General features: G+C 31.8%; 3 protein-coding genes across 4 annotated transcripts; 1 reads left to right on the forward strand and 2 right to left on the reverse strand.

The window, feature by feature from the left end:
- Positions 1-2,059: 2,059 nt before the first annotated feature.
- Positions 2,060-4,903, forward strand: LOC11414327 (probable inactive serine/threonine-protein kinase bub1). The gene is made up of 5 exons (XM_003600911.4): positions 2,060-2,255; positions 2,329-2,473; positions 2,642-2,799; positions 3,321-3,399; positions 3,519-4,903. The coding sequence occupies exons 1-5, from the start codon at positions 2,170-2,172 to the stop codon at positions 4,569-4,571; spliced, it is 1,521 nt and encodes a 506-aa protein (XP_003600959.1). The 5' UTR covers positions 2,060-2,169; the 3' UTR covers positions 4,572-4,903.
- Positions 4,904-4,959: 56 nt separating this feature from the next.
- LOC11411376 (non-classical arabinogalactan protein 30) lies at positions 4,960-5,708 on the reverse strand. The gene has a single exon (XM_003600912.4). The coding sequence runs from the start codon at positions 5,648-5,650 to the stop codon at positions 5,144-5,146; it is 507 nt and encodes a 168-aa protein (XP_003600960.1). The 5' UTR covers positions 5,651-5,708; the 3' UTR covers positions 4,960-5,143.
- Positions 5,709-7,714: 2,006 nt separating this feature from the next.
- LOC11405211 (probable inactive receptor-like protein kinase At3g56050) lies at positions 7,715-11,667 on the reverse strand. Of its 2 annotated transcripts, XM_024779347.2 has the most exons (10): positions 11,307-11,667; positions 11,063-11,201; positions 10,326-10,397; positions 10,075-10,218; positions 9,783-9,923; positions 9,190-9,620; positions 8,923-9,113; positions 8,699-8,831; positions 7,991-8,600; positions 7,715-7,887 (listed from the first exon to the last, which is right to left on the reverse strand). In XM_024779347.2, exons 1-9 carry the CDS (start codon positions 11,398-11,400, stop codon positions 8,008-8,010), a joined length of 1,938 nt encoding a protein of 645 aa, XP_024635115.1. In that variant the 5' UTR covers positions 11,401-11,667; the 3' UTR covers positions 7,715-7,887; positions 7,991-8,007. The 2 variants fall into 2 exon arrangements, with proteins under 2 accessions (XP_024635115.1, XP_003600961.1); XM_003600913.4 differs by having other exon boundaries at positions 7,715-8,600; positions 11,307-11,666.
- Between the last annotated feature and the right edge of the window lie 1,719 nt (positions 11,668-13,386).

Genomic DNA, 13,386 nt, shown 5'->3' on the forward strand with positions numbered 1-13,386 from the left:
TAAAATTCCAAATTTTTTATCCTCAAAATGCCCTTATTTGGTTTGGCCAACTCAAACCCTAAACTATATAATGTTTTAAAATGTTTATCTGACAACTTGATAGATTAGCTAATTATAATATGTGATAAGAATAAACTTTCAAAAAATTCCAATTTTTTTAAATATTCACAAAGTTCAAAAACATTTTTTTTGTTTTATATCTATAAAAATAACAACCCTATCAAACACTTTCATAAAGAAATGAGCAAGAAAAAGATAAAGATTTAACTCTTTTTATTTTATTTTGTACTTTGCTTTTTAGAAATGGGAAGCTTGAAAAGTAAAAAAGTGAAGTATGATTTAAACATTTTGTGTTTTGCTTTTTAGAAATGGAAAGCTTAAAAAGTAAAAAAGTATGGTACATAGTAAGATCTAAACAAAGAAGAGTATTCAAATGGTGCCACGGAAGATAAGAGTAGTAGATGATTGTGTTGGTCGATCCAGAGAAGTACAATAACAACATGAAAGTTACATGTAAAACAACAACTGCAGTAATCAATGATTGATACACATTAGGGCGTGATGTGAAGTAGTCAAACACGTCTTGGTCCAACTGAGAACAAATCATTGCACCAGATACCAAAATCACCTTCAATAAAGTACAATACATAATATGATTTAAACAAAGAAGAGTATTCAAATGGTGTCACAAAAAATAAGAGTAGTAGGAGAGAAAGTAGTGTAGTCTTTTTCTCTTTTTGTAACATTCAAAGATAAAAATCAAATTCGCAATGTTAAATCTTATAAAGTTATTTCAATTTTTTTTAATAAATAAATTGTTCTTGCCAGAAATTTAAGTGAACTTTTTGGATGATGTGTTGTGATAGAGGCGCATGACATTTGAAAATATTATTATGTATGTATAAAGGAATTAAAAATAAATCATGTATAAAATGCAGTAAGATCTCAAAATGTGGATTGTATTATGTTTAATAAGGTTTATCCTCATTGATTTGTTGCAATAAATGGTTCAACAATAAAATTATCAAAATATTGTTTGTACTTAAACATAATCTTCACTATAATTTTTTTGTCTCCATTGATATCAAAAATCGGAATGCAAAAAAGGTTGTCATTAGATATGATAGATATATTGCAATTATGGTAAAGTAAGATGATGTCTATTCTTGATGCAACATTGCTTTTATAAAAAACGTCAACGTTTAATATATGTTAATAATTTTCAGAATGATAATGTTTGAGAATGGGGTGTAGATTAAATATATGATATCTATACCTATTAATTTATACCTATTAATAAAGGCAATTCTTTTTGATTTGGTGTAGCCTATTTTACATTTCAATTTTATCCTCTAACTTCCACTTATTATGTAACTTTTAATTTTAACAGTTTTTTTTTTTTAAATAAAAAGGCAGCAATTCTTTTTTTTTTTTTTTTTTTATGAAAGACAACAATTTTTTTTTATTGAATCAAAGAGAGCACATTCATATCAACTTCCAAAAAATCCCCTCTTAACACAAATTTTTATTCAACTTTAACTTTTCATCAAACCACTAAAAGGATTCATGACAATTTACTATCCCAAACTTGCGGGTGATACAAGAAAGTGTACTAAATATTGTTTATATCTTTTCCTCCCATTATCTACTCAAAAACATTATTTCCTATTCACATCACTTCAAAATTAAATTGGTGAAATGGAAAGAGATTGTTTTAAGGGAAATCAAAATAATTGAAGAATAGCGAAGATCAAAGTGAATGGAAAGCATCCTTGCAAACAAAAGTATCTAAATTTATATCATACATGAGATCATTATTTGATTGGATCATTATCTATTTGTAGCATATATAAACCCAAAGCATTGTTTTTTTTTTTGGTGAATCCAAAGCATTGTTTTGATGTAACCTATTTTACTTCCCATTTTATCGTAAACTAAAATGTCATTGTTGTTAACTATCGAGTGGACAAAAACGTAAATTACTCGTATGCCTCAGCCTTATGCAATGTGTTAAAAACAATTCTCTAAATTTACCAATGAGAGTATTAAAGAGAAAAATACTGAAAAAAAATAAAAACTCATTTTAAAGAGTCGCGTAGGCGCTCATACAAATTCAAATCAGCACCACCGTGTCACCGCCGCGGCAACCGCCGTTGATTCGATTTCGAAATGGCGAACGTTGATGAACTCTTATCTTCCTCATTCTCAGATATTAACTCATACACCGGCAAAGACCCTCTTCTCCCTTGGCTCCGGTAATCTTCTCTCTCTCTCGCTCGCTCTCTCTAGTTCATGTTTTTCAACACTCATTCATTTTGAACACTGCAGAGGAATCAAAAAGATGAAAGACACTCTTCCCTCAAAAACCCTCAAGGAAAAACTACCCGAGTTCTTGCAACAATGCGCCAAAACATTCGAGCTCGATCGACGTTACAGAAACGATTTACGTTATCTTCGTGTTTGGCTCCACTTGGTAATTGAATCAAATCACCCTTGTTGAAATTTTTTGAATTTGCGAAATGAGTTTTGGGAAATTGTTATTAAAGTTTGAATTTTTAGTGTTATTGTGTTGGATTTTGTGATTAGGTTGAAATTAAGGAATAATGAAATGTTTAGTGATTTTTTTCTGCGTGATTGGTAGATGGATTTTGTTGATGACCCGAGTGCCTTGTTGAGAACCATGGAGGTTAATCAAATTGGAACTAAACGGTGTCAATTTTATCAAGCATATGCTCTTTACTACGAGAAGAGTAAGAATTATGATGAGGCAGAGAAAATGTATCATATGGGAGTTAAGAAGTAAGTTCTTTGCTCTATTTACGGATCCTGTTCAATTTATTCTTGTGTTTTGATGCTTGTTTTTAGGAAATAGGAACATAAAAACTTGCTCCGAATTTTGATTAGATTATGCTTGAAATTTGTTGCATGCATTGTTTTCAATTAGCAGATTGGCACAACAAATGTCTATCTAGTTCTTTGATTGTTATGAGTTTTATTTTTGTCCAAAATCCTCACAAGTTGTGTTTACCTTGCTTCTGTTGTTGAATAAGTTGTTATTTGAACAACAAAATTTGGCGATGATCGTCACCACCTACATGTAGTTGGTGGTTAATCTGTTTTGACATGTAGAAGAGCACTTGAAAATTATGATTAACCATGTTCAAGTTTGTGATTAATGAAGTTATGTTTGTAGATAATGAGTTTCAATACCTGATATTGAACATAATTTACCTCTATCTGAACTGCATTAACCACTTAAAAAGTTGTCACGAAAGTTATCTAAATTTGGTTGTGCCAAAATAATTTCTCTTGTTGAATAGCCTAGCAGAGCCTGTGGATGAACTGCAGAAATCTTATGAACAATTTCTTCAACGCATGAAGCGCAAGAAGAAAATTCAGGTATTGACTAGTTTTTTCCTTCATGTGTCCATCTATGCTGTTTTTGTCATTTATTTGTTATTCTTGGTACTTGGTCCATTCAGTGTAGCTAGTTTTAATAAAATGTTATACAATATCAGGAAATGAAAGCTGCTGATAGACGCGTAAAGGCTAAAAATGATGAGAGCAAGAAACTTCGCGGTGATCATACAGTTGTAATCAACAAGTTTGTTGACACTGCCATGGATGGAAAGTCTGAAGCAGAAAATGCATGCCATCATGGACTGGTAGATCCTACAATAAATATGAAGGAGGCCATGAATGCCATTAACAGCATGTTCAGTGAGCCATTAGAGACTGTTCCTTTGGGCAAGAAATTACATAAGAACAATTCAAAAGAAAATTGCAGTTCAATGAACTTTGAAGTTTTTGTTGATGAAAATTTGGATAAAGAAAATAAACCAAGCGGTTCCGCATCACTTCAGCACAGGAATGAAGGTGGCAAACCTCAACAAGAATCACTCCAGATACATATTGATGATGAAGGACATTCAGAAGGTTCTACTTCATCAGTTTCAAAAGTAAATGGCTTTGTTTTTCCCCGACCTAAGGATGTTCCTTCTGAGAAATCTAGGGATATGGATGCACAAAAATCTCATAATTCAAAGTTCAGAGAAGATACAGTTGTTCGTAGATTTGTTGGTTCTGCCATTTTGGATGAACCAAAGGTGGAAAATGCTTGTCACCACGGTTTAGTAGACCCCACAATCAACATGAAGGAAGCAATGGATGACATAAACAACATGTTTGGGAAGCCAATAGACTTTGTTAGAAAGAAAAGGTCACTGAAGCAAGAGAATGCACCGGAGAACAATAGTGGAAAGGAATTCGGTGGGTTTTCAATCCTTGCCGATGATGATGATGACCTCAAACAGAAACAAGGAGGTAAGCCAATAGATTTTGTTCGGAAAAAAAGATTAATGAAGCAGGAGAAAGCACCGGGGAACAACAGTGGAAAGGAACTCAGTGGGTTTTCGATACTTGCGGATGATGACCTCGAGCAGAAACAACGTCCTCCACTACCAAAATCGCGAGGAAAGTCAAAGGAATCAGATTTATTTGAGCCAACTCTCCACACAAAGGAAGCCATGGATGACATTAACATGATGTTTAATATGCCTCTGGATTTTTAGGAACAGTGTTTTTGTGGATGAATATCCGCACGTTTCTTCCTTTGGAACTAGTTTGAGGTTTGTACCAATTCATCCACTTTTAGGTGGATTAGTTTTTCACAAGGTTCTATCTAGAGACCTCACTTGAGAATACCTTGTACACATTTGGGCATTGCATACCTAGTGTAGTGCCATTAAGCTAACCCATTAGGGTAGGAACAAAGTGTTTGCTGAGTGCCAGTTCTAATTCGAAGCAGAATTGTCTTGATTTTGTGTGGCATAATAGAGTGTGAAGTTTCATTTCATTACTCTTGTTTTCTTTTTTAATAAAAGAACCTTATGACTTTTATAAACTTTGTATGCTTATTGAACTCAAGCTAGAACAGTCACAAACCCATTAAACCATAAATTAAATTATCAGCATTAACATTGCATTTGTGAATCAGTATACCAAAAAAATAACAAAAGATACAATTTTAATTTGAAAACTTATAAAGTTATAATAATACAGAGACAAATCATAGCAACGACATAATAATAGTCAATGAATCCCAAAATGGTTGATGGATGGTAATTCATAATGGTTTGAGGCATTAGTAGTGAGTCTTTGAGCAATCCGGAGGATGGAAAGCCAAGGGACCAGCAGCATATATAACAGCCTCATACCTTCTTCCACGCAATATCTTGTTCTCATAACGAAGAGGAGATCCATTCAAACCATAATTAACATTCGCGAGAAGGCTGCAACCCTCAAGAGGCGACCAAATAGGCTTCACGAAGCAAGCATGGAGTGGATGATCTAGTATATCATGCTGCATTTTGAACTCTTCTAGTTGTGCATAGAGGTAACCATTTTTGTCTGTTTGGAAGACTTTGTAGTAACTAACATGACCTTTGTGGTTTTTGCAGGTGACGCTTACTTTGGCTGAAGGAATTGGCTTGGCTCCATTTAGAGACCAGGTTCCAGAATGTTCACAGGTTTGACAGTAGACTGTAGTTTCCACAACTACATCTATTTTCTCTATTGTAGCTTCAGTAGCATAAGAGAATGCTACAATGAGAAGCAAGAGAGAAAAGATGGTGAAGTGAGTGGCAGCCATTTTCCTCAAGGGTTTAAGGGAGAGAAAGAGGTAAAGACAAGGCTTACTAATTGAAGAAAAACATTTGATAGATTGATATATATAGCATATGATAGCTTATTGGTATTTGGTGGTTAGGATCAACGTGCATTCCATTAGACCATTATGTTGACAATGTATTACATTATAATATTTAATAAATATATACGTGAAGGCCACCTCTCTCCATGTACATGTATATTTTCTTGCTATACCAAAATATATTCATTGTGTAATGTTGTAGATAACAATGACCCAATGCAAACTCGAATTTACTGCGATTAAAAATGGGTGAAGTGAGTGCAACAATAAATTAGAATTGTGAATAAAGATTTAGGTCTTATTTGGATAGACATCTTAATGAAACACTTATCATATTAGTGCTAATGTATAAGTTCTTTCTAAAACAAAAAATAAAATAAAGTCAAATTATTTTTATAAAACTATATGTTGTGTTCATAAACTATCCTAAAGAGCTTATGAAAATAAGTTGAAAACAGTTTATGGATATATCTTATGTTTTTTGCTAAATTCCTCCGAAATGTTTAACATGTGTTTGAGTTAGCAGATATGTTCAAATAAGTTTATGGTGGATCTTAGTCTCTAGTGCCAACCAAGCTAAAAAATTACTTCAACACCAAGAATTGTCTTGGCCACTCATGATTTAGCTTATGACCAAATCCTAGGGATGATTTGGATATGACACATCAGTCAAATTTTGAACGTAAAGTGAATAGTTTATACTTTATAACGTATAAATTCATGTGACAAAAATAGTTTCCGATTGGTAATAGTTTTTTCTCACGAGTTTATAATGATTTTTACTAGTTTTTAACATTTTTTTTATATACTTCAAGTAGCTATAAATTTTAATTTTTATGTTGTTATTATAATTTTTTTTATTAATAACATATTTTTATGTCATTTTATATTTATGAAACATTACAAATTCAATTTACTAACTTATTTTTTATCAGCTATCCATTATGTTTCATAAAAAAAGTCTTACTTTTTTTATTGTTTGCGAAAACAACCCTTTTTACAAAGTTTACTTTTGGTTAACTAAGGGTTTATTTACATGCAGCAAATTGGTGGAATAAAATATCAGTATTCTTTACAACTTGATGCCTAGTGAACCAAACTTGAGTTAGTTTTATCATTTAAATTAACAAAAATGTTTTTTTACTCTTTCCATAATTCTCTCCATCGAAGATAATCACATTCAATTAAATACGAATATCTCTTTCAATCAAAATTCAAACACCAGTCAACTCAACTTATAAGTGATCATTTCAATATAACTGCACCGTATAAAATTATTTTCATTGACATTCATCAATTGTATAACCTTTTCTTTCAAAAAAAAAATCAATTGTATAACCTGTTTATTTTAACATGTTAAGTGCACTAGTACTTACTTGATTAAAGGAAAGTTATATAATTGCTTTCAACTTTGATCTTTCAAAAAAAATGTCAGACTTTGATTGTAACATTGTGAATTTTAATTTATTTTATATGTAATCGTTATTTTGAAATAAAAAGAACACTTGTGTATTTATTTATTTATACTATTAAACCTTATTTTGAAAATGCAAGTGATCCAAATTTAATATTGACAACCAAGTTTCTTAAAATCCTGGAATACATCATACATTTTGACTCAGTCTTTTACTTAAGGTGATTGATTTTTCTTTTCTAGAACTAGAATAATATGCACAATTATGCAAGATGTTTAGTCAAATATGTCACGTTCAATTGCAACTGTCGTATTGCAAAAGCAACTGTCATTTTATAACAAAGAGCCTCCATCATAGTAATAGACAAAACCACAATCATATTCAGCTTTGATTTTGTCATGCAAATTTTCTGCCGCCCATTTAGCATGCTACAGCTTGGCAGATTGTATATGTCATTTGCTTATATATATATATATATATACCTTGTTTATACTTTATAATTATATATAAATCAACAAAGCCTTCAAGAAGACTTTGACTTCATCCTCCAAAATGAATAGGTGGAAATAATAGTATTAGTAAAGAAATATAATCAAAAAAATATTTTTAACCAACCAAATAACTGACTGAACAAATGAAATTAACTAATATATGGTATGACACCTTTTGTTGGTGCAATTTCATAGAGCATAATCAAACGAAGCACACAAAAAAATGGTTCTTTTTATCTCCCTTATTATGTACATGTGATTTGTCACTCCCCTACAATAGATACAAGAGGTATCAGCTTACAGGCGAGTACCTTTTTAGCGCCATCACCGACGGAAAAATAAAAGGATGAGAACGATACGAACTCAATACTTACAATCTCGTTTTGCGATTTTAGCTGGCGTCAAAGGAAGCAATCTCAAGTTCTGCCCACCAAAGTGGCGAAAGTTTAGGAACAGCTACTTCAGGACTTATTTTTGTTATCTCTCTTAATCTCTCACAAATTTGTTTCATTGTTGGTCTTTGCTCTTGATCAGCATTGACACAAGACTTAATCAACGCACCGATTTGTACTAGCTGTTCTTCTTGGAAAGATGCTAGTGTTGGATCCACTATTTCTTTGAGAGGCTGGTCCCCTTGTAAATAGCGTGAAGCCCACTCTTCAAGTGAGTCATCTTTACCCATCGAATAAGGAACACGGCCTGTTACAATTTCGAGTAATATAATGCCGAAACTGTAAATGTTACTTGCTAATGTCGCGTCAGTGTGTTTCTTAGCAGCAGCTTTTATATCGGCTGAAGCTATTTCATTCAAGAAACTCAAGTCTGAGATTTTGGCAGCGTAGTCGTCAGTGAGTTGGACAGATGAAGTATTTAGGTCGCTATGTGCGAAAGGAGGGTCCAACTGGTGCATATGTTGCAGGCAGTAAGCTGTGCCAATTGCAACTCTAAGTCTTGTTGCCCAATCTAAATGCTCAGCTTCTTTTACTGGAATTTCCAACAAAATCAAACATACAAATCAGATTCCAAATAATAGCAACAATTTACTTTCTAAATAATAGTAACACTATGTAATAGGTACTCACCATGTAAATGTTCAAAGAGTGTTCCATTTGGGGCATATTCAAAAACCACCATTCTGGTGAAAGGCTCGTCTTCTTCACAAAATCCAAGAAGATTTACGAAATTCTTGTGGTTCATCTTTGATAATGTATCTATCTGAATTCATAATTGATTAAAATGTTAATTTCAATAGCAGTGCTGAAATGAAAATGTACAAATAATTTGATTAACTATTCATAATAAGTACCTTCTTACGGAATTGGACTTCTGAAGTCTTTGACCAATCTTTCAATGATGTCACTGTAACAGAGGCCACGGCTATTTCAACACCGCTAGATAGAGTCCCTTTGTATATATTACCAATGGGTGAAGTGCCAATTACATTACTAAAATCTTCGCATGCTGCTTCAAGCTCTGATCTCTTTAGCTTTGGCACACCTGAAAACACAAAACTCCGTTATGCATGTAACACGGAAGGAATCTTATATTTGGAAGAATAAATGCTTGAATTTACCTGTCACAAATGCCTTCTGAAGCTGTCCACTTAATCCTGTAGCCCATGGTTTAACGGTGGCTACCTTGTTGGTTTTAAAGAGATATATGACAATGCTTAAAATGAGAATAAATGCCGCACCACCCACAATTCCACCCACAATAGCAACGTGATGATTGTTTGAGTTACTTTTGAGTTGTGGTACAGAGCCTGGTGTAGGCAAGGGAGAAGGAGAATCAGAAACATTTCGATCTGGCGAAGCTGGCTTCTTCACTATTTGTGGTGTTTCTGAGGAAGACGGGGAAGGTGAAGGAGACGGAGATGGGAAAGGTGAAGGAGATGGAGATGGAGATGGAGTATCAGGAATAATAGCTGCACGATTACGAGGATCTTCACGAGGAGCACCGGATTGCAGTAGCCTCCGAAGACCTTTTTTACTTCGACGATTATGCCTTGAAAAGAGAATGACATAAAAGTAAGATTATGGTATATAATGGAATAAAACGGACACAAGTTAGAATATAGAGAACAAGAGAACAATAAATATGTAAAAGAAGCTCATAGCATATAAGTCTAGACAAGAGATGATACATTTCAAATGCTTAATGACATACCATTTGGTAGATCTTCCTGTACAACCTGGCAATTTTCTTGCACTAATTAGCTGCTTTTCATCTACTTGAGATTCAGAAATCAACACCAATTCATTAATTTCATGAGAGAAACCGCAAAGAAGATCATTATTGTCCAGCAAACTGCAATAAAACAAATTGAATTGTTCAAACAAGTTAAGAGAAGAAAACTGAAATGTTCAAAGATATTTGCAAAGATAGACTCGGCTTCTTAGTATAAAAAAAAAGTAAAAACAGATGAAAATTGAATTGTTCAAAGAGAGTATTATCATACAGGATTGCTAGTGAGATATTACTCCCAATATCTTTAGGTAGAGGTCCACTGAAATTGTTGTAGCCTAAATCCAAAACCTCCAATTCCTTCAATCGTACAATTCCTTCAGGAATGATCCCATAAAAAGAATTATTCCGCAGAACTCTGCAATAAATATTGTCACATTGCTATCAGACAATTGAACATATATGTAATTGAATTATTGAAAAGCCACAATAAACAAAGAAACTAAGTAACAGACAATTACTTACATGGACTTTATGTGAACAAGGCTTCCGAGCTCATGTGCTAGATTTCCTTCAAGACAAAGGTTTTTCAAATTCCTGAGCAACAAAATATTTCTCATGATTAAACACTTCAAACTATAGTTTAAAAATTTAATAACAATGAAAATCAGGCAGCATGCTACTAATAATATCTAACCAACAATTCAAACACTTGTAATTAAATCTAACACAAGAATGGTCTTCAAATTTGTCCTGATATTACCAAGTATCTACTGTCTATAGAATTGATCGGTTGATTCATGACTATTAAAATTTAGGTTTGGACCAAGGTGATCATCCCTAAAAGGTTTATCCTGCGGATAACCATTATTCATGCCATATTACTATCCAAAACTATACATCTGAGGCGTGGATTAGTGCGAGTAGGAAACAATTTAGATCTTGTTTGGATAAACAACTTAATTATAAATAAGTTATTTCTATAAAAAAGATAAAATAAAGTCAAATAATTTCATAAAAGCTATCAACTGTTTTAATAAGCTATCTTGGAGAGATTATGAAAATAAGCTAAAAAGAACTTATGGGCACGACATAAATTGTTTCCAGAAGCTCCCCAAAACAATCTCACAAGTAATTAAGCAGGTAAATTACTCGAATAAGAAAATCCATAAGGGCCCCTTATTCATTTCTTCCTTAAACAGATCAAGAAATCACATATATTCAATTTCACACAAAAAAAAAATTACAAAATAAGCACTTACAATACAACCACTCTTCCATCTAAACACTCAACTCCAAACCAATTACAAGGATCAACTCCAACTTCATCATCAACCCAATTTGACAAAGCATCAAAAGGGTCACTGAAAATTCCCTCCTTGAACTTCAAAAGTGCTTTACCTGCAAAAACAAAACAAAACAAAACCCACTTTTAATCTCTTGTTTCAACACACAATTAACAACTAAAAAACAAAAATTTCCGCAAACTATAAAAAAAACACTTACCTTCATCATTCAAAGAACAACACAAACCAAAACACTGTGACAAAAAACAAAACGATGCAAGCCATAGAAAGAGACTGAATTTCCACTTTCTCATATTATTTTGGCAAAAAAAACACGACAGAGATTGAGTATTTTTGTTGTTGTTGCTGTTTCTGAAAAGTATCGAAAAAGAAAAATTAATGTCAACAAAGGAAAAGAAGAAGAGGTTGATCTGAAAAACTATGTTCTGTGATACCAACAACCAAGGAAACGAGGTAAGACTCAAAAAGACAGAATATTTATGTAAAAGCGTGTGCGAAACGAATGAATGTTTCTCATTTTTAGTAGATTTTTTTCTTTTTTTGTATTTACCAAATCTAAGTGTAGCGAAAATCTCCCGAAAGAAAATTCCAAGATCAAAATTTAATGACAGTTGTGCACCGAACATTTCAAGCAATTTAATAATAATAAATGTGTTTTCTTCTTAAAAAAAATCAAATTAAATACTACTAACATAATCCCTCAATCAAATATTATAAGTAAAAAAAACTCATTTTCTTTCTCCCAAATTATAAGCAAAAAGATAAACTTTTATCATATTTAACTATGTAGTTTCAAAAAATTATTTTTTCAAAAGAAAAATTAAATGCAAAGTGTATTCAATTTACTCTCTTTCTCATTTTCTCAATAACTAATAACCAATGAAACTTATTAATAAAATTTACTATGTTTTAGTTTTTTTAATAAGTGTGATTTTTTCCTTATAATATAGAACAGAGGGAGTATTTACAAAAAGGAAAATGATATTTACCAAAAAAAATATCTAAAAAAAAAGAAGAAGAAAATGCTAACTTTTTTGTATGTTTATGTCAGAAGGTAAATAAAATTAGATAAAAAATTATTTCATTTAAAAATCGAACTCAAGTTGTTTTAAATAATTTATTTTTATGGAGCTTGTTAATCATTTGAGTTCAATTGGTTGGTTAAAAAAAAAGGTCTTGCTAACAAGTGTCATAAGTTAAGGAAACCAAAAATAGTAGTTTTATATTAAAAATTATAATTTTCAAACTTTTAAAAAGTTGAATTCATCACTTTTCACCACTTTTCAACACAATATTTATTATTGTTCTTTTAACCGATGCCTCAAAGACACTTTTAGCATTTTCCTAAAGAAAATTATAACTAGAGTCATAAGTGCACATGTTAGTGTATTAAAGATAAAAAAATTGTATTGGAAATTGTGTATTTCAATTGTTTAAAATTAAAATTTGTTTTGTTAAGACATAATTACTCGTTTCGAAATTGTGCACAAATCTTAAACGACTAATATTGTTAGATGGAAGGAGTATATGATATTATGGTGTGTTTGTTTATGATATTATGGTGGGTTTGTTTTAAATTTATCAAATTTATTCCTATGAATAACATTTCTTGGAATATAAAGATGAGAATTTTATTCCAAGGTATTTGATGAGTCTCGTTAATGAGTGCCTCTGGGGCTCTTGAAGGATCCTTAATTTAGAAAATATTCCTTAAAAAATTCAAATGTTACAAATTCCAAAGCTTTGATTACCTAGTTTTTCATAAAAAGTTACTATTAATGGTTCTTAAAAAGTACCCCGAGGGCACTCGTTAACATTTTCCTTAGAAAAAATATGTTTGGTTAACTTTATAATATTCCTAGGAACCATAAAAATAAAGATTATAATAGGTAACTACATACAAATTTATTCTCATCTCCATGTAACTTTATTCTCGCCCTTTTCTTTAAGAAAATCTTTCTATTTCCATGAACATTTCATACCCAAAATAAAATTTAGTAAACTTGTAACAAACATATATATATTTCTATCATTTTATTTTTAGAAATCAATAAATATAACTTCAAACAAACACATCCTCGGTTAAACATTTATATTTGAAAACCATAATGACAGACTCCTTAATTTCTTTTAAAAATTCATAAGATCTCAACCTTTTTTCCACCCTAACTACCGCCCTACAAGAATCATAACTCAAATATAAATGACATTGTCCTTCATGTTTGCGTGTTAGAGTGCAAATATGGGTCGACAATGCTCTAGCTGCCTCCAACTAAGCC

This window comes from Medicago truncatula, chromosome 3 (assembly GCF_003473485.1).
Source record: "Medicago truncatula cultivar Jemalong A17 chromosome 3, MtrunA17r5.0-ANR, whole genome shotgun sequence".
NCBI lineage: Eukaryota > Viridiplantae > Streptophyta > Magnoliopsida > Fabales > Fabaceae > Medicago > Medicago truncatula.